Source organism: Molothrus ater, chromosome 27 (assembly GCF_012460135.2).
Source record: "Molothrus ater isolate BHLD 08-10-18 breed brown headed cowbird chromosome 27, BPBGC_Mater_1.1, whole genome shotgun sequence".
NCBI classification, from domain to species: Eukaryota; Metazoa; Chordata; class Aves; order Passeriformes; family Icteridae; genus Molothrus; species Molothrus ater.
In genome coordinates, this window is record NC_050504.2 from 4,034,829 (window position 1) to 4,057,803 (window position 22,975).

General features: G+C 42.9%; 1 protein-coding gene across 3 annotated transcripts; it reads left to right on the forward strand.

Annotated features, from left to right (window-relative positions):
• Positions 1–1,238: 1,238 nt before the first annotated feature.
• On the forward strand, positions 1,239–22,172 carry NBR1 (NBR1 autophagy cargo receptor). Of its 3 annotated transcripts, none has more exons than XM_036399013.1 (21): positions 1,239–1,391; positions 4,315–4,377; positions 6,119–6,137; positions 6,538–6,560; positions 7,381–7,578; positions 8,056–8,130; positions 8,908–9,128; positions 10,898–11,062; positions 11,495–11,701; positions 12,349–12,508; positions 13,098–13,385; positions 13,808–13,960; positions 14,395–14,470; positions 14,760–14,870; positions 15,654–15,845; positions 15,967–16,101; positions 16,735–17,095; positions 17,463–17,560; positions 18,098–18,167; positions 19,388–19,493; positions 19,875–22,172. In XM_036399013.1, exons 1-21 carry the CDS (start codon positions 1,290–1,292, stop codon positions 20,046–20,048), a joined length of 2,997 nt encoding a protein of 998 aa, XP_036254906.1. In that variant the 5' UTR covers positions 1,239–1,289; the 3' UTR covers positions 20,049–22,172. The 3 variants fall into 3 exon arrangements, with proteins under 3 accessions (XP_036254906.1, XP_036254908.1, XP_036254907.1); XM_036399014.1 differs by having other exon boundaries at positions 1,240–1,391; positions 19,878–22,172; XM_036399015.1 differs by lacking the exon at positions 14,760–14,870.
• The last annotated feature ends 803 nt before the right edge of the window (positions 22,173–22,975 follow it).

The window sequence follows — 22,975 nt, forward strand, 5'->3', positions numbered from 1 at the left end:
AAAACACCAAACATTATCAGCTTTGTTTCTGCAAAAAATTCTGTTGTTTCCCACGACTATGCTCTCTCCCCCACGGCTCTGCTCGAACTGCAGAATGGTATCAAATTTAAAAAAGTGTTTTTACCTAATACTTTACACAGGGGCACAGAGGTACAGAGGGGTTCTTACTCTGAACGTTTGCGATTAAAACCCCTCGAGTCTTGGACACAAAGGAGCGCCCAGAAAGAGTTTATTCAGGTGAAATTCATAAAAAAACACACAGAGCAGCGAGGGCGAGGGGTTTGCTGGCTGGGAAAGCAGCAGAGCCGAGGGCAGACGGGTCATGCCGAGGAGCCAGGGCGGCCCCACCCGAGCGTGAGAGCCCATAGCGAACGCTGAAAACAAAGAGAAACCGCTCGGGACCGGCCCTGCAGCGAGGCCTGACCGCAGGATGAGGAGAGGCGTACCGGGCACGGGCCGAGGGAGCGCGGGAAGGGCCGGGGCAGCGCCGGGGCGGGCCGGGCCGGGGCGGTCAGTGCCAGGCGGGTACCGGTGCCAGGGAGGTCAGAGCCAGGCCGGTGCGGTCCGGGCCGGTGCGGTCAGTGCCAGGCGGGTACCGGGGCCAGGGCGGTCAGGGCCAGGGCAGCACCGGTGTCGGTGGGGTCCGAGCCAGGCCGGTGCCGGTGCCAGGGCCGTCAGGGCAGGGCTGGCGTGGTCAGTATGGGGCCGCACCGCTGTCGATGCGGTCAGCGCCAGGACAGGGCAGGGCTGGCACAGTGAGGTCAGGGCCAGGCCATAGCGGTGCCGTGCCCGTCGCCCCTCGGTGCTCTCCGGTGCCGGTGCCGTCTCCCCTCAGCGCTCCCCGCGCTCCCCGCACCGCGTTTCGCGCCCTTCCCGCCCCGCCACACGCAGCCAATCCGAAGCCGCGGGGCCCCCTGACGAGCTCCTTCCCTTCCGCGGGGCGGGGCCGGGCCGGCCTGCTTAGCTCTGATTGGCTGTAATTGGCTCTGGTTAGTAGCTGATTGGCTGCCGCCTCCACGTGATTCGGCTTGCGCAGGCGCCGCCGCGGCGCAGTTGCCGGACGTGCGTGGCCGCGGTGCGCGCGCGCGCGCCCGGTTGTGTTTATTGTTGTTGTTCCGCGACCCCTCTGACTCCGCCTCACAACCAATCACGGCGGAGGAATGAATGAGTGACAGGCGGCTCCGCCAATATCCGTGCGCAGCGGGTGCGGGGCGGGCCGCCCTCGGGCCGCCATGTTGTGCCTATCGGGAGGGCTGGCGCCTCCAGCCCCGGCCCCGCGGGAGCGCGCTATGGAGCCGCGGGTCACCCTGCGCGTCACCTGCCGCGGCGACACCCGCTCCTTCCTCGTGTCCGACCCGGCGCACACGACGTGGGCCGATGTGGAGGCCATGGTGAGCTCGGGCTGGCCGCGGGAGGCGGGGCGGGGGGGCCGCAGCCGCCGGGAGCCGGCCCGGCGAGGCGCTGACCGGGCCGGCGAGGCTTTGAGGGCCCAGCGACTCTGACCGCGCTTTCCGAAGCAGTGTCCTCCATTTCACAGGCTGTTAGAAGTGCTGGTTCATAGGACTGCAGTCTCGATTTTTATTTTTGCCTAAATAGCGTAGTTCGCTCCTGCTGTGTGCTTAGATTGGCATGCACGGCCTGGTTTGGAAAAAGATTCTCAAGGGCTCTTTTTTTTTTCTGTGTGAGCAGCTGGTATTAGCTGTGCTCTTTGCCCTTTTCCACAGGATAGGTTTGGCTCTATCCTTCTGTAAAGCACATTCTATTATTTCCTATCCTTATTGAAGTATTTATAGTGAAGCAACACCCGTCTGTGCTTTTCTAAAGATTTGTCTGTGCTCTCTGGGATCCTGAGTCACGAATAGATTTTAGTTTGGTCCCTTGGTTCCCGGAGCTTTGTGTGAGGTGGTTCGGGTAGAACAGGCTCTGACTGGGCCGTACCTGCGTGGGCAGGTCTGTGTATCCTGCTCTTGGTACAGCTCCGAGTTTGTTTGGGTGCTTGTTTTCAAGGCAATTCAGTGACAATTCCTGTATTAGCTTAGTGTGAAATTGTTGTGAGGACTCCCTTGGCTATGATGAAACTAACATTATTATTATTATCGTTATTAATGAATTCTGTAGCAGCTGTGGCGTAGTTAAGACTGAGACAACGCACTCCATTTTCAGAAGGCTTCAAACGGTTTTTATTATAGCCTGCATGCTTTTTATACATTCTTATAAAGCTCATAAGTTTACACTTTACTCATTGGTTACCAGAGACAAACAAAGTGCTCATTGGAATAGACAGTTCAGGTTTCTCTTATTTATCCTTCTTTCTTTCTTGGTTTCTGTGTCAATGACCTTGGTAGGAAATTCTTTCAGGGGTAAACATGGATCCTCTTCTCAAACTCCTCACTGGCTCACAGAAGTTGCTGTAAAACCTCTTCCACACAACTCTTCTGGTTTTTTTTAGCTTGCTTTCAAAGATCCATCTGAAGAGATCTTGTTGCTGTGTTATTTTCTCTTTTTCATCTCCTTTTCTGACCAATATATTCCAGTACACACGCAGGACTGGTTTTATTTTATGAATTGCTCAAGTTCAAAGTTTGAGCTGCATCCCCTTCCTTTGCTGTATTTCAGTCCTCTGAAAGAGGCACTGGCTCTAATCTTAAAATACTTAGAGCAAGTAGAGCTGCAGGAATGTCTGAGCTGGTCAGAGCCCTGCTTGCATCAAAGCTGGAAGCAGATTACAGTGTAAGCACTGTGCTGCCCTTAATCTCAGGTATTCTGAGAGCCAGGGTGTGTTTGTTCAAGGTGTGGTGTTCTATTACAGTGTTTCCCTGAGGTACAGCCAGGGGTTGTCTCTGTTGTGGGAATTATTGTTCCAAGGGAGTTAAACTTGTGTCCTTGTTATATTTTGGTCTTTTATTCAATGTGGTTGGTGTTTATAAGGGATAAACTTATGAATTTACAAACTTGTGAGCTCTTGTTCTGCCCTGAGTTCAGAGAACAATCTGTGGTTCCAGACCATGGAAGTACAGAGCACAGCTTCTTCCTGACAAAGCAAGTTGGGTCTGTCACTGCACTCCCAGAATTTGGGATGTGCTGCTGGAACAGCCTGCCTGGAGCATGTTCAGAATGTGTCCGTGTGTCCCTGTCCTTCAGTGTCTGTGTGTCCGTGTGTCCCCGTGCTCCAGTGGGGCCGTGTCCGTGTGTCCCCGTGCTCCAATGGGGCTGTGTCCGTGTGTCCCCGTGCTCCAATGGGGCTGCGTCTCTGTGTCCCCGTGCTCCAGTGGGGCAGTGTCCCCGTGTCCGTGTGTCCCCGTGTCCGTGTGTCCCCGTGTCCGTGTGTCCCCGTGTCCGTGTGTCCCCGTGTCCGTGTGTCCCTGTGCTCCAGTGGGGCTGTGTCCCCGTGTCCGTGTGTCCCCGTGTCCGTGTGTCCCCGTGTCCGTGTGTCCCCGTCACTCCCCAGGCAGCCCCTCTTGCCTGAGGCTGTTGTTGTTCTCTTAGCTCTGGCCAGGCAGGACGTGTGTCAGTTGTTTCTGAGAGTTTCTGTTGGCAAAACTCCGGTTTTTGTAGGAACCTGGTCCAAACAGGAACTGTTGTTCCTATTCCCATATCTTTGCCTGAGATCCCCTTAATTTAAAAATTGTGATAATTCAGAAGAAGGGAGTTTACATTTTCCATTTCAAGGGAGGCTCCTGCTTTCCTTAGCAGACACCTGTCTGTCCAAACCAAGACAGAAAAATGTGATTTTTGTAGGAACCAGGTACAAAAACATACAGGAGCCTCAACGACTCAGCATATGGAAACAGCTGCTTTCATTTTATGGTTCATTTGGTGCTGCTCATCCTGCCTTCCTAATGTAAAATGCAAAATATCTGCTCAGCTTTATTCTGTGAGTTTTCATAGGCTGAGAAAAGGCTGATCACCTTGGTGAGCTGTCTCCCAGGTGCTTTCTAAAAAGAGTTTTAGGGATTGTTTGTCTTTTATCTTCATGTTTTGCAGTGTTTACCATGACTGAGTTTGTTAACCCTGAGCTTGTCCTCTTAGAATGGGGAGGTTTTGATTATTTATTTTGGAGTAAACATTAACCTGGCAAGGTGCAAGAGGAAAAAGATGTGTTTACTAACTTTCCCTACTGAAAAGAATAAAGCTTGGAGGGAAGGCACTGGGAAGAGTTCAGCTCCAGAGGAATGGATTTGGTAAAACAGTGTTTGCTTCCACTGAGAAACTGAAGGGAGGGACAGAAGGGTTTTAATGTTATTCCTAATTAATAATCATAATTAACTGAGGTCCTGCCTCACTATGGTTTTGTGTTCGTTCTTTTTCTTACAGGTTAAAGTTTCATTTGACCTGGACAACGTTCAGATCAAGTACATTGATGAGGACAATGATGAGGTAAAATCCCTGCCACCCCACACTCCCAATAAATCAGCTGAATAATGGCTGCTGCAGGAATGACTTTGTGCCTCCTGATGGTTGGCACTGGGTCCTTCAGCAGAGTCTTTTATGCAGATCAGGGTGGGGGAATGTTTGCCCCTTTCATAAGAAAATAGCTGATAGTCCTGTGGTTTTACTCTTAATGCAGCATTCATATTTTAAACTGCTTTTTTTTAGAAGCTCCTGCCTTTCTTTTTCCCACCCTGTTGAAACACCCAGTGGTTCTGTGTGCTCTGAGGGAGGAATGTTTCCATTGAGGAACTTATTTATTTTTAAACTTTTTTATTTTTCTATTTTTTATGAGGTAGTTGTGGTGGTGTTCACAGGGGTCCCAGGACGAGGGAAGAGATGAAAATCTTGACTCCATGTTTCAGAAGGCTGATTAATTATCTTATGATATATATTATATTAGAAGAAAATTATATATTAGAAGTATACTAAAGAATAGAAGAAAGGATTTCATCAGAAGGCTTGAAAGGAAAGGAATGATAATAAAATCTTGTGACTGCTCACAGCCTTGACACAGGTGGCTGTCATTGGTCACCAAGTAAAAACAATTTCACATGCTGGGTAAACAATTCTCCAAATCACAAACATGGAGAAGCTGAAGCTTCCCAGAAGAAAAGACCCTAATGAAAGGATTTTTTCAGAAAAGATGTCTGTGCCAGGTAGTTGTAACTATTTTTGTTTGCAGCTGTGGTAAAGCCCTGTCTCCACACTCCTTCCTCTGGAAAATGCAGGTCCCCTGTCATTAGCACAGGTTGGCTTCAGTGATCTGGTGTACTCAAATCCTCTGCTTGCTTTATGCAATTGCTGTAATCTCCAAGCAGATTACTGACTCAGAAAACAAATTGGTTACTTCTAGTTGTCCTTGTTGAGTAACTTCCTGCTTGGCACAGTCTCACCCTCTCATATTGTTTTTGTTTATCTAGAGATTCAGAGGGGAATGTAACTCTCACACAGAATGACCTTTTGCAAACACAGAGTTCCACTGCTTGGATTATGGCTCTCCTAAATGAGATATAGGTTCTTGTTCTTACTATTTTTCCCTAATGGGAAATGTCAAGAAGCTTCCAACAACCTTTCAGAGAATGATTCTCCCCTTATTTTCCAGCCTGTATAATATGTAAATATAAATATTTATTTACACAGATAATATTTATATTTATATTTACACAATAATATTTATAAATATTATTTCACAGATAAATCTATGAAAGCTTTTTTCTGAAATACTGAGCAAACATTGTTCAGAATCCTGTGATGCTGTGGGGGTTAAATAGCTTCCTGTCAGTGACTTCTATGTGCACCATTGGTAATTAATTTTCTGTAGAAGAATGGGCTTATGAAACACTTAATTGATCTTTTGAAGCCCTTAACTGGGCATTTAGAGCAAGTGGGGCCGAGCTCTGGAGCTGTGCAGTGAGCCCAGGGGCACAGGCAGTGCCTTTTGAGGAGAGCAGCTTGTTCTGGCCATCAGCAGTGCCAGAGCTGCCCCCTGTGCCAAGCCAGTAACAAACATGGGCTGCTCCAGAGCACCACAGCTTTGGGAATGATTAAACATGGCCATAACAAGCAGCTAAAGGGCTGCTGCTTTAGCAGCTGGCAGTGAAAGCATGGTTATTCTGAAGGATGTTCATTTTAAGAGAACTGCAAAGATGTGTCTGTGCCCCTTGCTCACTGTTGCTTCTCTTTGCAGGTCTCTGTGAACAGCAAAGGTGAGCTGCTGCTTTACTGAGGTGAAATCAAGATTAGAGACCCCAACTGTTGCTTGTGTTTTTTGAAGATGCACCATCAAGAATGATTGCTTTTGGATTTTTGTGGTTTATATATGATTTGGCATCGGATTCTTCCCAAAGGAAAGAATTCTTGATCCATAGGAACAAACTGGAAGTGACTAAATTAGTGGAATGTTGTGGCTCTTAGCTGTGAAAATGTGTGCTTGTTGCTGTATATACAAATCCTTGCACTAATTTAATTAGGCTTTTAATTTAAGAGAATTTACAGAAGGTAGGGGAGGCCCCCAATGTCATGTAAAGGTTTCTAAATACTGTGTGATAAACTTACATCTGTTGTGTGAGATAGGGGCCATTCACTCTTCTTTCTATTTTTCTTTAGAGGAGTATGAAGAAGCTCTGAAGGTAACTGTGCTCTTTGACTTTTTTCAATGTATTCATCCTTCTGTAATTAAAACTGGTGTAGCTGAGAAAAAAAAGTGGCATTACCTGGCCCAGGAAATCAGAATAGTTCTTCAAAGCTGTTTTCTAGCTTTGGACAGTAGCTTGAATGTCTTAATCCTTTTTTTTTTTCTATCCTGGTTGGTCTTTGTTTTTATAAGTTAGTTGAATAGGAGTTGGATTCAGGACCCTGAGCAGCAGTGGTTGGTGAAGGGATTGGCTTTGGCAAAGCCTTCAACAGTAACCCCATATTTGGAAATACTGGGCTTTAGTGAAACCCTTCAGAAATCTTGCCACAGAGACTCTGCTGCAGAGTAGATCATTAAAACTTGGTAGAGTCAATGCTTAGTTACTTTATAAGCACTTGGACAAAATAAGAATTGCATTTGTTTGCATTCCTGTTTTACATTATTAAGTCTTTCACAACTTTTTACTCATGGTTTGAATTTCAAATCTGATAATTTCAAAATAAATTTTCTGGACAGAATCTCTTGATTACTGCCTCCTAGGAACACTTTATTGTAGGCTGAGGAATTCCAGCAGAATATTTGCATGATTATCCTTTGGCTTTTTATAAACTTTTTAATAAGTATATTAATAACCTTTCAGAAGTAGAATATCAGCTGACTCTACCTTGGCATCTCTCTCAGTTTTTCTTTTTGTCTGTTAGTCTTTCCCCACCCTTTTGCCAAACTCTCCAATGTAGTGTAATGTTGTGTTTTTACAGATTCTGTATGCTGATTGTAAGTGGAAAACATGGTGTATGTGTGTTGTGTTTATTTAGATTGCAGTAAAACAGGGAAATCAGCTTCAGATGAATGCCTATGAAAAGAACTCTTCTCATGCTTTGCAACTACATGAAAAAAATGTGACAGAAAAGCTGGTGCTTCTTAAAGATGAGAAGAAACCACTTTTGCATCATTCCATGCTAGCTCAGGGGTTAGAGGAAGAATTGAAAAATGACAAGGAGCTGACCATGCAGGTAAGAAGCTGAGCTGCATTAAACCAAAGAATTAATAAATGGAAATCACTTTGTAGACTGATTGTCCTCTTTAGCCACATATAAAAACTGAGTCCAGAAGTTGGTTTCTCTGTTTCAGTTCCCTGCACCTGCTGAAGCTCACCAAATAGTTTGAATGTTTTCAAGAGGATAATTTGATGCTGTCTTTAGAAATGCCAGTGCTTTCATGTTGACCATTCTCAAAACAGAGCAGTTGATCTCCTGAAGCCCTCATTGCCATCTGGGAACTTCTGCCTGACTTGATTTCTTTGCTGTGTAATTACACTCAAATGCTAATGAGGCAGAAATGTTTCAGGAAAATGTCAGTGGCTACTTAAATATTTTTCTATAAAGACACTTAAAAGCTATTTCAGCAGTTACCTTGCTGTGTTGAGTTTGTTTTGGTTTTAACTTTGCATACTTTTTTTTGGTTTTGTTTTGGTTTATTTTGTTCCCCAGCAAAAGCTAAATCAGACCAGAGCAGAAAGCACAAATGAAAATCCTCCAGAATGGTTTACTAGCTACTTGGAAACAGTAAGTGTATTGTCTTGCAAGTTTTTATTTACTTCAGTTTTATTGTTGTTGGAAGAGATCTTTTTGATGCCTGACATCTGAACACTCTTGCCATCAGCACTTGTGACCAGGATCTTAATGAGAACTGGATGTTTAACTATGTCTACAAGGGATACCTTAAAAAACCCCAAACCATAAACTTGATCCATGCCACTTGTGCAAAGTGGAATGTTTAGTTTGGGCATTTGATTTCATTTGAGAGTAGTTTTAAGTAGCTCCCATAACAAACAGAATCCTTGTGGCACATGGGAATTCCAGACTCATTGTGGGGAGAGCATGGGGAGTGTTGCTGTTGTAGGCTCTTGATTGCCCAGTTTTGGAGATAAGTTTCCTTCCCTTCATGCAAGCTTATGGAAGAAAAACAATATTGTAAGCACAAATATGTGATTTTTAATTTGCCTTGGTATTTACTAAAATACAAGTCCTCTCTCAGGAATGTGGTATTTGTTTATATATTGTCATATTATAGATGTTATATATAATATATATGATAATATAATATTGTGTGATATATATAATATGGTAACATTATAATAATATAAAATTATAATAATGTTATCATATATATTGTATGTATTATATATTATCATAATTTTATGAAGAGTGTGCTGGGGGTAGGGGAAATGATTTTGAAGTAGTCTGTGGCTACTGACAGATTGGGAGACTTGGGACAATGTAACTCAGCATTTCAAACTTCAGAGGTGGCTCTCATTCACCACTGCTTTCATTTCTTTCCAGTTCAGGGAACAAGTAGTTAAGGAGACTGTTGAGAGGCTGGAGCAGAAGCTGTATGAGAAGCTTGTTCCTTGCAGCCAGCCTGCAGATTTTTGTGAGAGCTCATTTCCAGCAGCACCTGCACCTTCAGAGAGCCCCGTGGGGAGCAGCAGCAGCCCCTGGGACTGGCTCATGTCCTGCTGCAGCTGCCAGGCTCGCATCGTCGGGGTCCGCTACCAGTGCAGGTACAGGGGCTGGGGCTGAGAGAGAGAGAGAGAAACTCTCTGGGGGTGGATACTGCTGGGTTCCCAGCCTGCAGCCTGCTGGACATTTCAGTGCTGGTAGAGTGAGCTGGGAGTGTGGGGAGCCTGCCAGGCACAGCCTGTGAGTGAGAGAGAAACTCTCTGGAGTTGGATACTGCTGGGTTCCCAATCCACAGCCTGCTGGACATTCCAGTGCTGGGAGTGTGGGGAACCTGCCAGGCACAGCCTCTGAGTGAGAGAGAAACTCTCTGGGCTTGGATACTGCTGGGTTCCCAATCCACAGCCTGCTGGACATTTCAGTGAGCTGGAGGTATGGGGAACCTGCCAGGCACAGCCTGTGAGTGAGAGAGAAACTGTCTTGGGGTTAAATACTTCTAGATTCCCAGCCTGCAGCCTGCTGGACATTTCAGTGCTGGGAGGATGGGAACGTGCCAGGCACAGCCTGTGAGTGAGAGAGAAACTGTCTTGGGGTAGATACTTCCAGGTTCCCAATCCACAGCCTGCTGGACATTTCAGTGAGCTTGGGAGGATGGGGAACCTGCCAGGCACAGCCTGTGAGTGAGTGAGAAACTCTCTGGAGTTGGATACTGCTGGCTTCCCAATCCACAGCCTGCTGGACATTTCAGTGCTTCAGGATGGGAACGTGCCAGGCACAGCCTGCGAGTGAGAGAGAAACTCTCTGGGCTTGGATACTGCTGGCTTCCCAATCCACAGCCTGCTGGACATTTCAGTGAGCTGGAGGTATGGGGAACCTGCCAGGCACAGCCTGTGAGTAAGAGAGAATCTGTCTTGGGGTTAGATACTTCTAGGTTCCCAATCTGCAGCCTGCTGGACATTTCAGAATATCCACTATGTGGACTGCTGATGTTCCCTCCTGTGCTCACTAGACTTTATCTACATAAAAGCAAGATGAATGGTATTTTGAGAAAAGGTGATTGTTAAAGTGAGAGAACTTTATAACGCTGTGTTCTCAATGAACACAGTTCAGAGAACTTCAGAGCTGTCTTCTCAATGGCTCTTTACCTTATCTGCAGTAATAAGATGCAATAATTGTAGCAGAAAGGTTTTGTTTGTTTAACTAAACAAAAAAGCAAAACTTAGAACCACTAGTCTGTAACAGTTTTTTGTTTGGTTCTGAGTCAGTGAGACTAAGGCAGGTCATACTTTTTCTTAATGACTGCACTCTTGTCTGTCTAATAATATGAAATAGATTTTGGTAAATGTCTGAAGGAAGGTGTTAAAAGTGAGAGTTTTATTTGAATGAGGCAACTGCTGTGAAGATCAGCATTTTGGGACTAGGCAGAAGCAGTGGATGAAATGCCAACAGGAGTTTTTCTTTGGATTTTTTTTTCCCTTGCTGGCAGGAGGTGACAGTCTGGTTTTTATCAGCCCTGTTCCTGGAGGAGCAATCTGCTTTGCATCCCTGAATGCTTGCTGACTTACCCACTGTATTTTCATAAGTATGGTGCTGTTTCTGGCACTGGGTTTTGATAAAATGTTCTGCCCATCATAGCAAAAATTTTAATCACTTGTGCTAAAGGAAGCATCACATTTTTTCAGTGTGTGTTCAGAGAAGTGGGAACTGTGGTGCAGTTTTGCCAAGAAGAGAGGTAATCATGCAGGTGTCATGGCTCCAAATATTGATCTAAAAGTGAGACATCCAGCTGCTGTCACTTGGAAACTGCTTACAGTGAAAGTCTCTCTGCAGAAATTCCTTGCCTCTTGATAACTTTGTGTTTTCTGCTTTGCAGCCTTTGTCCAGCCTACAATATCTGTGAGGAGTGTGAGGCAGGAACGTATGCACACGATCCAAACCACGTCTTGTTAAAGCTGCGCAGACCCATCCCCTGTGGGGCTGACAGTTACAGCCTGGCAGAGCTGTCCCCACGCCTGCCTGCCACTCTGGAGCAAGTCAGGTAAATGCTGGCCCCTGGCAGTGCCTGGCAAGGTTGTTTGGATTGCAAGGAAACACCTGTGGTGGAGTTGGGGTTCAGCTTTTATTGTAGAGATAACAAAAAATGGAAATGGTACTCAGATTTTCTTAAAGGGCATAAGTCATAAATCTTACAGTGTTTTTAACAACAAAGTAGAAAAGACAGACTTTTGGGGTTGTAAACTTTGGGAGCTTGCTTTTTCTTTGAGCATTCTGTGCCTGCCTTTTTTTGTTCTTTCAGAGATCATTCAAAAGAGTTCCTCAAGCATTCTGAGGATGTTCTTCTAAAATCACTTGGTATCCAGTCTAGAAGCATGGGATATTTCCTGAAGGGTTTCCTTGAGACTAAGACTGTGGTGGATAAAGATAAATTGTGATCAGTTTAGTGTAATAAGGTGTGTTAATTGCTTTGCAGGCTCCAGAAACAGATGGACAAAAGATTTCTGAAGGCAGAGAAGCAAAGATTGCGAGCAGAGAAGAAACAGCGAAAAGCAGAGGTCCGAGAGCTCAAAAAGCAGCTAAAATTGCACAGGAAAATTCATCTGTGGAACTCTATCCATGTGTTGGAAACAAATGGCTCACCTGCTCTGAAATCTGAGAGTGTCCAGCCTAATACCTTCCTGTAAGGCTTGTTGTTAACTGAGCATCTGGCAGTTGTGCTGTCTGAGCTTTTGTTATGAGACTGAGTTAAAGTAACTGGAGGAAGGTTATGGAGTTGCTCATTTGAAGGGTGATTTGTCATTTGACTGGGTGAGAATTTAGTCCAAATGCCATTTGTAAGGTAGAGTGTTTTTAATTGAGAGGAGAGTAGGAGAAAGGAAAAAAAAAAAAGTGGCTGATGGTTATTACCAGAAATGTAGTGATTTATGTAGATTTAGGAGGAAGGGGAGTGCCTGGGGTTATATATACACATGCATGCTCATACATTAAATTAATATTTACTGCCAGTTTAGAAACAGTCTGTATCTTCCTGCTCTATTAAGTTTGTCTGCAAAAAGTCAAGTACATTCTGTATATTTATGTTCACTGCTATTTCTTTTTTTTAATGTGCTCTTAAGCTGAGGTTCATTAGACAGCAGCCTTTGCAGGCAGCTGCTCTGCATTTCCCACTCCCTTTGAGTTTATGACTGTGCAGTGTAAAGCTTGTACAGTTTGTTTCTTTCATTCATCCCTTCCATTTAGGGCATTTAAAAGCCAAATTAACATCAATCAGCAGCTGAACTTCAGTTTTGGTGGATTTTTTTTTCTGTTTCCTCTCTCCAATCCCAGGAATCCTAATCAACCCTTCCAAGCAATTGTCCCAACACTTAGTGCAGTATTTGTGGATGAGAATTTGCCTGATGGGACTCACTTGAAACCAGGAACAAAGTTTATCAAACACTGGCGAATGAAAAATACTGGCAATGTGGAGTGGAGCTCAGACACCAAGGTATCTTGCCTTTGCTCTTCCTTCTACACACTAAAATCATTCTGGGAGATAACATTTGCAGGTGCATTCTCTGTTAGGACCTGTTGAAGATTTCCTTTGGCCTGTTGAATTCAGCTGGGAATTTTGGGGCAATAAGCTGTGTAGGTACTCTTTACAAAAGTGTAGGCTTTGGGAAGGAAGGGATTGAGCTCCATCACTGAATATTAATGTTTCCCATCAATAGTGTATCCCCCATGTTACAGTGGTGCAGTTTGACCCATTTACAGCTGTCTGGTGTCTTTTCTGACCTCCAAACCCCTTTGTTCTGTGATTGGCTGCATTTGTGTTGAAAGATGGGGGTATCTTTGTGTGTTGATGTCTTTGTGTGTTGATGTCTTTGTGTGTTGATGTCTTTGTGTGTTGATGTCTTTGTGTGTTGATGTCTTTGTGTTGATAGTGATTTATGTGGGGATGTGTACTAGCAGCCTGCCTGCTCCATGCCTGCCACCCACAGGGCCTTTCAGCAGAGGAGCTATGCAGAGGAACTGCCCACACTTTGCAGAGAGGCTTGAGAAGTTAACTTTTGGCTTTTTCTGTTGTATTATTTCAGTTGAAACTTATGTGGGGTAACCTGACCTTGGCGTCTGCTGAGAAAAAAGATGTGATAGTGCCATCCCTCCCATCTGGACAAGTGGGAACTGTTTCAGTTGAGTTTGTAGCTCCCAACATAGAAGGAACTTACACTTCTCACTGGAGACTGTCACACAGAGGGGAGCAGTTTGGCCCAAGGATCTGGTGCAGTATTGTTGTGGATCCCTCTCCAGCTGCTGACTGTGTAGAAGGTGATTGGAAGGGTTCTGACTCCTGTCACAAGAGTAAAGCTTCCAGAAGCAAACAGGCAAGTCACTCACCTGGTATTTGGGGCAGCTCAGAATTGCCTAGGAGAAGGAGCACTGTGTATTATTTGGCATAGTATTCCTAACTGACTATTCAAAGGGATTCTTTTAGGTTTTTTGCTTTTTTAATAGGAAAGAAATACAACATATATTGCATTTCTAAGTTGTAAAGTAGTTGTTCTTTTTGACAGGCAAGACATCAGCTATCAGTCTGTGGCAGCTGTGTCTGCTTCTTTGATTGAACTGAAACACTGCAGCATTTCTCTTTGTTAGGTCTTGGCCTTTTGGCTCTGTAATGAGTTGATTTAAGTTTCTTTCAAATTACTTGTGTGTTTACACAAAACTCAGACTTTAGATTTCATGTGATGTTTTATTTACTGTGGCTAAGGAGCTCCTGTTTTGTTTTTTTGTTTTGTTTTTGCAGGATGCTTCCTTAGAGACAGAGACAGGTGCTCAACTGATAGGTGAAATTGCAGAGCAGGCTGAAATATCTCTGCCAACTGTTCCTTTAAAGATCAAAAATCTGCCAAGTGAGAGAGAATTTTATATCCCATCTGTCGATCTCCTCACTGCACAGGTAAAGTGCTGACATTCAGGTGGATATAAAGCAAACCACCTTGGGTTTGATGTCTAGGGAGGTAGACATCTGCAAGAATAAAACTTCTGAGCTCTAAAAATGGCCTCTCTATTTTCAGAACGAGTATATTGCATTTTATATAGCAGAGCTGTTTTCTCAAACTGGTATTAGGCACTGTCATTATGTGGAAGGTATGTGTAGGACAGATCAAGACCCTCAGAAGAGAATCAGCATTGAGTCTTTCTCTGGCCCTAATAAGGGAGTTCTGAGCATTTTACATAATGATGTAAATATATGTTGTGGGAAAACTGCCCCCTGAGACTGTCTTGAGGAACAAAGTGCTATTTGTACCTCAGTGGCATCTGTGCTGCCAAGTACAGATATGATTCGCTTTCAGACTTTGCTCATGGAAACTCTGTGTGTTTTTCCTGTAGGATTTGCTGTCCTTTGAGCTGTTGGACATTAATATTGTGCAGGAATTGGAGCGAGTGCCACACAATACTCCTGTTGGTAAGGCTCCTGTGCTCTGGCTATCCTTTGTGTGTAGCTTGGCTTCTTCTCACCTTCATATCCCCAAGAACATAACATTCCAGATGTTGAGGAATGCTGCCATTTTCTTTGCACAGCCAGTGGCAGAGTTAAGCAAAGCTAGTTGTTTATTCCACCAGATTATCTTTCAAAATAACTAAATTTCTTCAGTCTTTAAAAGTCCCTTAAAAAGAATCACTTTTAAAAATGTTACCTCATGGAGGCTCCTTCTCCTTTAGTGCCAATTTTCTTTGCTCCCTGTGTTTTCCAGACATGACTCCATGCATGTCCCCTTTGCCACGTGACAGCCCCTTGCTGGAGAAACCTGGCTTAGGTCAGATAGAGGAGGAGAACGAGGGGAGTGGATTTAAACTAGTGCCTGGTAAGCAGCAGTCCTGAGGAGCTTGGGGGTGAAGGGAGGATATTGTCACTTCTCTGGAGTCAGCAAAGCTGATGTCTGAAAGGAATTCTAATTACTGTCTTCCTCTTCTTTGGAAAAAAAATAAAATTACAAGTTGTTTGGAGTCTGACACTGCATTAGTGATTATAGAGGTTGGAGCATAATGTATACATAGATTGGAAATAGAAATCATAGAACTCATAGAATCACAAATGGGTTGGGTTGGAAGGGACCTTAAAGATTGTTCAGTTCCACCCTGCCATGAGCTGGGACAGCTTCCCCTATCCCAGGCTGGTCCAAGCCCTGTCCAGCCTGGCCTTGGACACTTGCAGGGATCCAGGGGCAGCCCCAGCTTCTCTGGGTAACCTGTGCCAGGGCCTCACCACCCTCAAAAGGAAGAATTTCTGCCTAATATCTAATGTAAATGTACCCTCCTCCATGTTAAAGTCATTCCCTGCTGTCCTATTGCTGCATGCCCTTGTATAAAATCCTTTCAAATGCTTCTTTTGGTTTGTCTGACCACTAGAACTGTTGGGAGAATTAACAATCTACCCTTGATAGACTAGGTTATACTCCAAACCCTCCAGGTGTGCTCCCCATACTTCTCAGTCACTTTTGTGTTCAACTTGAGCTGAATTCAAAAGTCCTTCAATTTTTAGAAATAACACACAGAATCAATATTAGCTGTGGCTAGTCTAAAAAATTCTTCTTACAGTTACATTTCTTTGCTGTGGTGGTAAAATCTGTTCTGTTTCCCTTTCCAAGGAATGGCAGAAGCCTGCCTTTCTGTGGACTCTTCTGTGCTGAAGGTGAAAGCTGAACATGCATTGAACCAGGAGGAAGGGGAAGAAGATATGAGTGGGACTCAGTTTGTCTGTGAAACTGTAATTAGATCTCTGACCCTGGATGCTGCACCTGACCACAAGCCCCCACAAAAAAACCCCAAAATCCTCCAGAGTAAGTTCTGTCATTAGCTGCCTTCTCTGGTTTGACTTGTTTGCAGTCAGACATGAGACACAGATTGCTCATCTCAGCTGGTTGATACCATTTAATTGTTTTTCCTGATTGCTTTTGTTAGACTCTTTACACACACTGCAAGACACCTTCAGCTGCAATACAATAACTGAAGAATCTCCTGTGATAAATAGTAATTCCACTTCCAAAGAGGAAGCCAAGATTCATCAGTCAGAGCCAGTGACAGAAAATTCATGTGGTGAGTAAAATGGGCTTGAATAAGATAAGGCTGTAAAAAAGTCATGTGTAAGAAGACCTGACACTGTTCTAGGAAATGGATCTTCATTAGATGAGGAGAATTGGTAGATTGTCCCAGTTGTGAGAATCATTACGTCAGAAAATTGGTGTCAGTGCTTTAATAAGCAGCTAGTTTAATAAACTAGCTTTAATAAGCAGCTAGTTCAACAGCTGCTTTTTAAAGAAGTGAAATTGAGACCAAAAGGTTCCAGTTGGGTATTCAAATAAGTGCTCATACATTATGCATGACTGGTGCCTCCATATTTTGTACACATAGCTTGCAATGTTTCTGACCTGTTTCTAATGTGTGTAACTTAGGAGCTGAAAACCACAGTTGAAGTTCTCTATTTAGCTCTTACTCCAGTTTTTACTGTAAGCATTAATACCAGCAGTGCATTTGCAAAGGCTTAACATTAAGATCTGTTACTCTTTCACACTGCACCCTCCCCACAACAGGGAAAATTGCACCATGGATGGCAGCAGCTGAGGTTTACAGTTATTTCTAAATACTTTTTTCTTACAGCTGGCACAGTTCTGTCTCTGCTGTTGTCCATACAAATGGACAATGGTTAACACCTCACTTTTTTCCTCCTAGGGGACCTTCCACTGTCTGATGAGAGCACAAGCCCCCATAGTGCTGCTGGCAATGGTGATGAAGAGGAAGATGATAAAGATGATGTTCAGAGTCAGTGCTCCTCTGCTTCCTCAGAGGACTACATCATTATCCTCCCCGAGTGCTTCGACACCAGCCGGCCCTTGGGTGACTCCATGTATAGTTCAGCTCTTTCTCAGCCTGGTTTAGAAAAGACAGGAGAGCCTGAAACAGTAGCAGAGAAGCCAGAAGGGGGAAGGCAGCCACAGATGCAGGAGGTCAGTGAGACACTGACAACTTCCCAAACACTGGCTGCAGTACCCCTAACCCCAGCACCTGTGGACAGCCTACCCCAGGCACAAAGGTATGATCTGGGGACAGCAACAAAGTGGTGATGCTGGTATTGCTCTAGGCTCTGCAAGGTCTAGTACTTTCCAAGCAGGAAATGTAACAACATTTTTATCAAATGCTGAGGTAGATGTTCTTAGATACTGCAACTTTATAGAGCCTGTTTGGGGGGCCCTGTGGTTTGGGGGGCCCTGTGGTTTGGGGGGCCCTGTGTCTTGGGGGCCCTGTGTATTTTTTTAACTCACTGATTTAAATGAGTGCAAGAGAGGGAGAGAAAGGGAGCATGTGAAGTTTTTTTCCTTTTTCTGTTGATCATGACTTGTTTATGTGTGTATGTGTAGAATAAAAGTAGTGATAGTGATGTTTTTGACTTCTGTTCTCAGGAGCCTTTCATCTCTTCAGAATTCTACCTTCCAAGAACCAAACACAGCAGCTTCAGAGCATGTCTCTTCTGCTCCTCATGATCAGATACAAAGAGAAGGTATTGACATATTTAATGTAGGGTGCAGACTATTGCTATCACCTGTTCCTTATGCCTAGTATTGAATTTGATGTCTCCTTTCTCTTGAGGAGAGCAGAAATCTACCAAGTAAAGATTATAATTTTTCTCTGGGTGTTGAATTTTTGCTATGTGGATGTTGCAAATAAAGAAATAATTGGTTTTGTGGATCAGTTAAGAGCATCTATTATGGGAAATGGTAAGAGGATACTCAAAAGTACTTACAGGCATCTGGGAAATTACCTTGCTCTGGAATTGCTGAGCTGTGTATTCAAGCTGCTGTTCCAGTCACTGAGACAGCAGTTCCTCTTTGTTAAACACCACTGATGAATCAGTCACATGGTTCTGAAAATCTTCTGATGCTTTCACTGCAGTCAGAATCCTGGATTCTCTGCATGACTAAAATTAGAGTGTTACTGTTGTATTGAGAGACATTTTTTTCTGTTTATGTATGTGTTGCATTTCTCCAGCTTAATTGTCATTAACTGGAAATGTTGACATTTTGTCTTCCTCTTCCAGAACCCAGTGGTGAAGATAATCAAGAGCCAGGATCTTCTGCATTTCTCACTAAGTTCTCAGAATACCCAAGGTAATGAAGCTGAAGCTGTGACTTCACAAGCACTATTTTAGACTGAGAACACCTTAATTAGACACCTAGGAGAAAGCTCTGGCCTATAGATTTCATGTTGTCAGTAATTTGGAGAGAGGCCTCCCCTCTTAAAGCAAACATGCTGTGTTTTCATAAGATCTTGGTTTCTACTTGGGCCCAAATCAAAAGGATGCAGAACTGGCAAACCAAAGTTAATGAAGAGCTCAAGTTGAATGCTTCTAAAATTCTGTGGGGTTTTTTTTTCTGGAAAATCTCCGGATTCTTAGCATGGGGATTTTACAAGCTAGCCATAAAGTAGTCCTGAAATACTGAGTCAAAATGTTGAGTAAGAATATAGATATATATATATATAGATATATATATATATATATATATATATATATATATATATATATATATAGATATATATATATAGATATATATATATATATATATATATATATATATATCTATATATATATATATATATATATATATATATATATAAGAATATAGAATATATTAGAGTGTGTGTATATATATATATCTAATATATTTATATATTAGATATATATATATCTAATCTATATATATATAATATATATATAGATTCTATATAATATATTCTATATTATATAGAATCTATAGATTCTATATCTAATATAGAATATATTAGAGTGTATATATATCTAATATATATATCTAATATGTTACATATTAGATATATCTTGTATGTATTAGAATATATTATATCTATTATAGAATATATATGTAATAGACTATCAAGTAACTTAAGTATTCATAGAAAACAATATATCTAGTATATATTAGAATATATTATATATTAGAGTATAGAATATATATATATACACATATATATATATATATATGTAATAGACTATCAAGTAACTTAAGTATTCATAGGAAACAAATAGCAGTTACCCACCCTGAATGGATGTGTCAGTGCACAGCTTTCATGTAGCTCTGTTCTCTTCTGGATGAGAGCACTAAACTCTTTACCAAAGGTCACTTCATGGAAAGCAGACACCCACAATTGAATTAGAAGGTGTCAAGAAGAAGGAATGAGCTTCTTGTACAGCTCACTTCCAAACACTGCTGATTCCTTTGGATCACAGGCTGTTGTGTCCAGCAGTCCTTACATTTTACTGAAGCAAACCCTTGGCTTTACTGACCCTAAAGCAGCACTGGTCTCTTCACAGGTACCCTCAGGGCAGCAGCATTGCAGGAGAGCTCATGAAAGGAGCTTTGTCAGTTGCTGCTTCTGCCTACAAAGCATTATTTGCTGGACCACCCATTATTGAACAGGTGAGTGTCTCTCTGTGTGCTGGGTGAGTTTCATAGAATGACAAATTTCCAGGTGTGTGGTTTTAAAAGTGTACCAGTATTCTGTGTTGGAGTTAATGTAAGAGTAAAATGTTAAGTTTGATGGTGTCCCTTTAAGGTTTGCTGCTCTCAGCAGAATGGGAAATCCATGCCATATGGATAAAAACATTTCTCTTGTAGCCTTGTGTAAGAGTAGGAGCTCACCTTTGTAAATGAGCAGTGAAGGGGATTAGAAATGGCTTAAATGGGGCCAGAAGAGCCTCTGTGACTCAGTTTGATTCTAGCATAATGCAGGGCCCCCAGTTCAAATGGCAAAAAAATAAATGAGCTTTTAAAATTTATCTTAATATCTTTTGTTTTCAGCAGCCTGCAGCTCCAGAAGAGCAGACTGCCACTCTGCTGTCCAGTCTGTGTGAGATGGGCTTCTGTGACAGGCAGTTAAACTTGAGGCTGCTGAAGAAACACAACAATAACATGATTGAAGTGGTGACTGAATTGCTTCAGATCAGTAACAGAGACTGGTGCAGTAGGTGCTAAACCTGCCTGCTGGGGAGAGGAATAATCCTCATTGAGTAAACTCCAATTCAAGATTGCAAGATGAGCAGGCTGCTCCTCAGCTGCTCTCTGTTTGGAGGTTTGGCTTAAAACTTCAGCTTTTCTTTGAGCATTTGACTTCTTTTTCTTTCTACCCTCGTGGAAATGTCAAACAACTCTTGTGGCATCTCTTGAAATGGATACCAGGATTTCAGTTATTATTTAGACCTCGTAGTTAAATGAGTGGTCTTTAAATCTCTAATTTCAGATCAAATCCTTTTACCAGGGAATCATGTAGAACTCAACTTTGTACCCAGGTGAGAACTTCCCATTTTATTGTGTATATACTTGTTTTTTTTAGGCAGCTGGAATTTCTTTGTTGGCTTAATTAGCTTTGGGATAGAAACCAGTGTAAAATGCTGCTATAAAATGTAGTCCTGCTTAATTTACAAGAGATGCCTGAAACTAGGAGTTTCTTTGTTTCTTCTGAGGACTTAGTAATTGGTTTTCCAATGTGTGATAGTAAAGTGACAAATTTCAATCTTACAAATTATTCTAAGAAAAAGAAGTTGCTCATAAAAGAAAGCCATCTTGAATTCACACTTTTGAGAAGTCATCTTGAATTCAGACTCATTTTGAATTCAGACTTTTGAGAAGTCTAAAAGTGGAACTGTTCGACTGATGAATACCAGTAAAGTTGTTGTTTGTTGTAGCAGAATGAAGCAGGAAAATTACCACCAGCAATTGAATCAGTACTGATAGTGCACACCAGATCTCTAACTGTAGAAGTATAACCTACATAAAATATTTTGTTAAAAATGGAGTGTAAGGCTAGGAAAGGCTTTTCTAGGAATCTTTACAGGCTCTTTGTAAAAATATAAAAAATTTGACCGTTACCTTTTTTCACTACAGTGCAAACATTTTACTCTGTTAATACCACATTAAAAAATGCAAGAATGTGTAGGGACCCAGACCTGAACTGGAGTATAAATTTTTGTAATGTTTAGGAATGGAAAGAATGCTTGAAGCAGGGATCACATAACTTTACATGAGAGTTTGAAAAATGCATTAACTTAAGCACTTTCAAATGTACAGTCTCCTCTGATGGCTTTATCTGGTCCTGTGTTTCCATAGCCACATTTGTAGAATTCATTTTTCTGGTAAGATTTTTAGATGCCCATCTTTAATTTGGCAATCTAAGAATTCCTTTCTAAATATGCTGAGAGATTGGATGCTGAAGAATGACAAATAAATGAGCACCAGACACTGCTGTGCAGTGGGTTATGCAGAGAACTCCTCAGAGCTCAGTCCCTCAGCAGCTGACAGTGTTGCCCACATTCTTACTTTCAAATAAACATTTTTTCCTTGCTGCAGTAAGAGACCATTGATTCTAAAATATTTTATATTGCTCCTGCTTCAAAGTAGTACTCTTGTTTTGTCACAGCATAGCTGAAGCAGTGTCAGTATTGTGCTGGCCAGGTTATCAGTAATTTTTTAAAAGACTTTAGTACCCATAGAGATAAAATACCATTAAAATAGTCCAAGAAAACAAATGTATCATACCACTTTCCTTTTAAACCTATTTTTATAGATTGTGGAAGATGTACTCTTAAATGTTTATTTTGAAATACAGTAGAAGTATTTTGCAATGTTTCCCATCTCTCTGTACACCAGTACAACTGTGTGCTGTGGACCAGGTAAAGATCCTTCTGTGACTTTCCACCTTCACTTGGATGTGGTTTTTTTGAGTATCTTCTGACTAATGCCAGCTCTGGGACAAGGAGGAGGAAGGACAGGGGTGAAATGCAGAAGCTGCTGACACTTTGAAGCATAGTGTGGTTTTATTTGCTGGGGTCTGTCAGGCCCAGCAGGACCCACGTTCACCATGTGTACCTTTGTACTTGGAACGTTCATGTGTTCTGTAAACTACAAAACTGAAGCATTTGAGGAGGAACACCTAATTGAGGATTGACGTGGCAAGTGTGAGATGCTGTTTCTCTTTAGGTTTCCTTTTCACTAGAGTTTAGATGCTGTATGCTCAGGCTTAAGATAGATATATTTCTGTTGGCTTTGTATATTTTGTTAATGGATGCATGATATAATTTATAATATATTCTATAGAGCAGATGTGATCTCTGTATCTTATTTTGGGTGAACTGGGGCGTTGGGATGGTGTCACTATAGACCCCCACACGGCACAAAGCACCAGGACTCACTCAGAGGGCTGTTTACACTAATTTATTGAAGCAACATGTTGCTTTTATGGTTTTACAAGATGTTTACATTTACTTAAGGGTGCAAGCACCAAGACTCAGAGCAGAAGGCTGTACAAGGGGGCTTTTAAAGCACCATGGTGCCTTTATAGTTTTACAGGATCTTTACATTTGCTAAACAAACACATACACTGCCCATTGATCATAAAAAAGAAACAAAACTCTCAATAGGTGAAAAGGAGCCACGTAATTCTGTGAGCCAACTAAAGTCCATATCTTGTAGCTTCCTCTCTCTCTTTCTTCACATTGTCGTGGTGACAGCCCTGGTACCTTCCTTGAGAGAGATACGGGGCTTTCCTTATCTGCAGGAAGCCTTCGCTGGCTCACAGGAACAGCACAAAAATCTCTTTCCTACACACACACACACTGCCCATTTGTCTTAAAGAAGAAACAAACCTTTCAAGAAGTGAAAGGAGCCACGCCCCTGTGTAAGCCAACCGAAGCCCAGATCTTTTTGCTTACACTTTTTTCCTCTTTCTTCGCATTGTCGTGGTGATAGCCTTGGTAAAGGCTCGGTGCCCAGCACTCCCCATCCCGGTCTCGTCCCGGTCTCGTCCTCGGGCCCCGCCCCGCTGCGCTCGGGCCCCGCCCCGCTGCGCTCGGGCCCCGCCCCTCTCCCAGCACGGCGCCGTTTCCGGCGCGCCCCGGACGCGGCCG

Excerpts from the sequence above, each read along its gene's own strand:
- NBR1 (XM_036399013.1), top strand. The coding sequence starts at position 1,290 with ATGGAGCCGCGGGTCACCCTGCGCGTCACCTGCCGCGGCGACACCCGC. Across the intron at positions 6,561-7,380 it reads AGTATGAAGAAGCTCTGAAG|ATTGCAGTAAAACAGGGAAA; the intron begins GTAACTGTGCTC and ends GTGTTTATTTAG. Across the intron at positions 17,096-17,462 it reads AGCCTACCCCAGGCACAAAG|GAGCCTTTCATCTCTTCAGA; the intron begins GTATGATCTGGG and ends TTCTGTTCTCAG.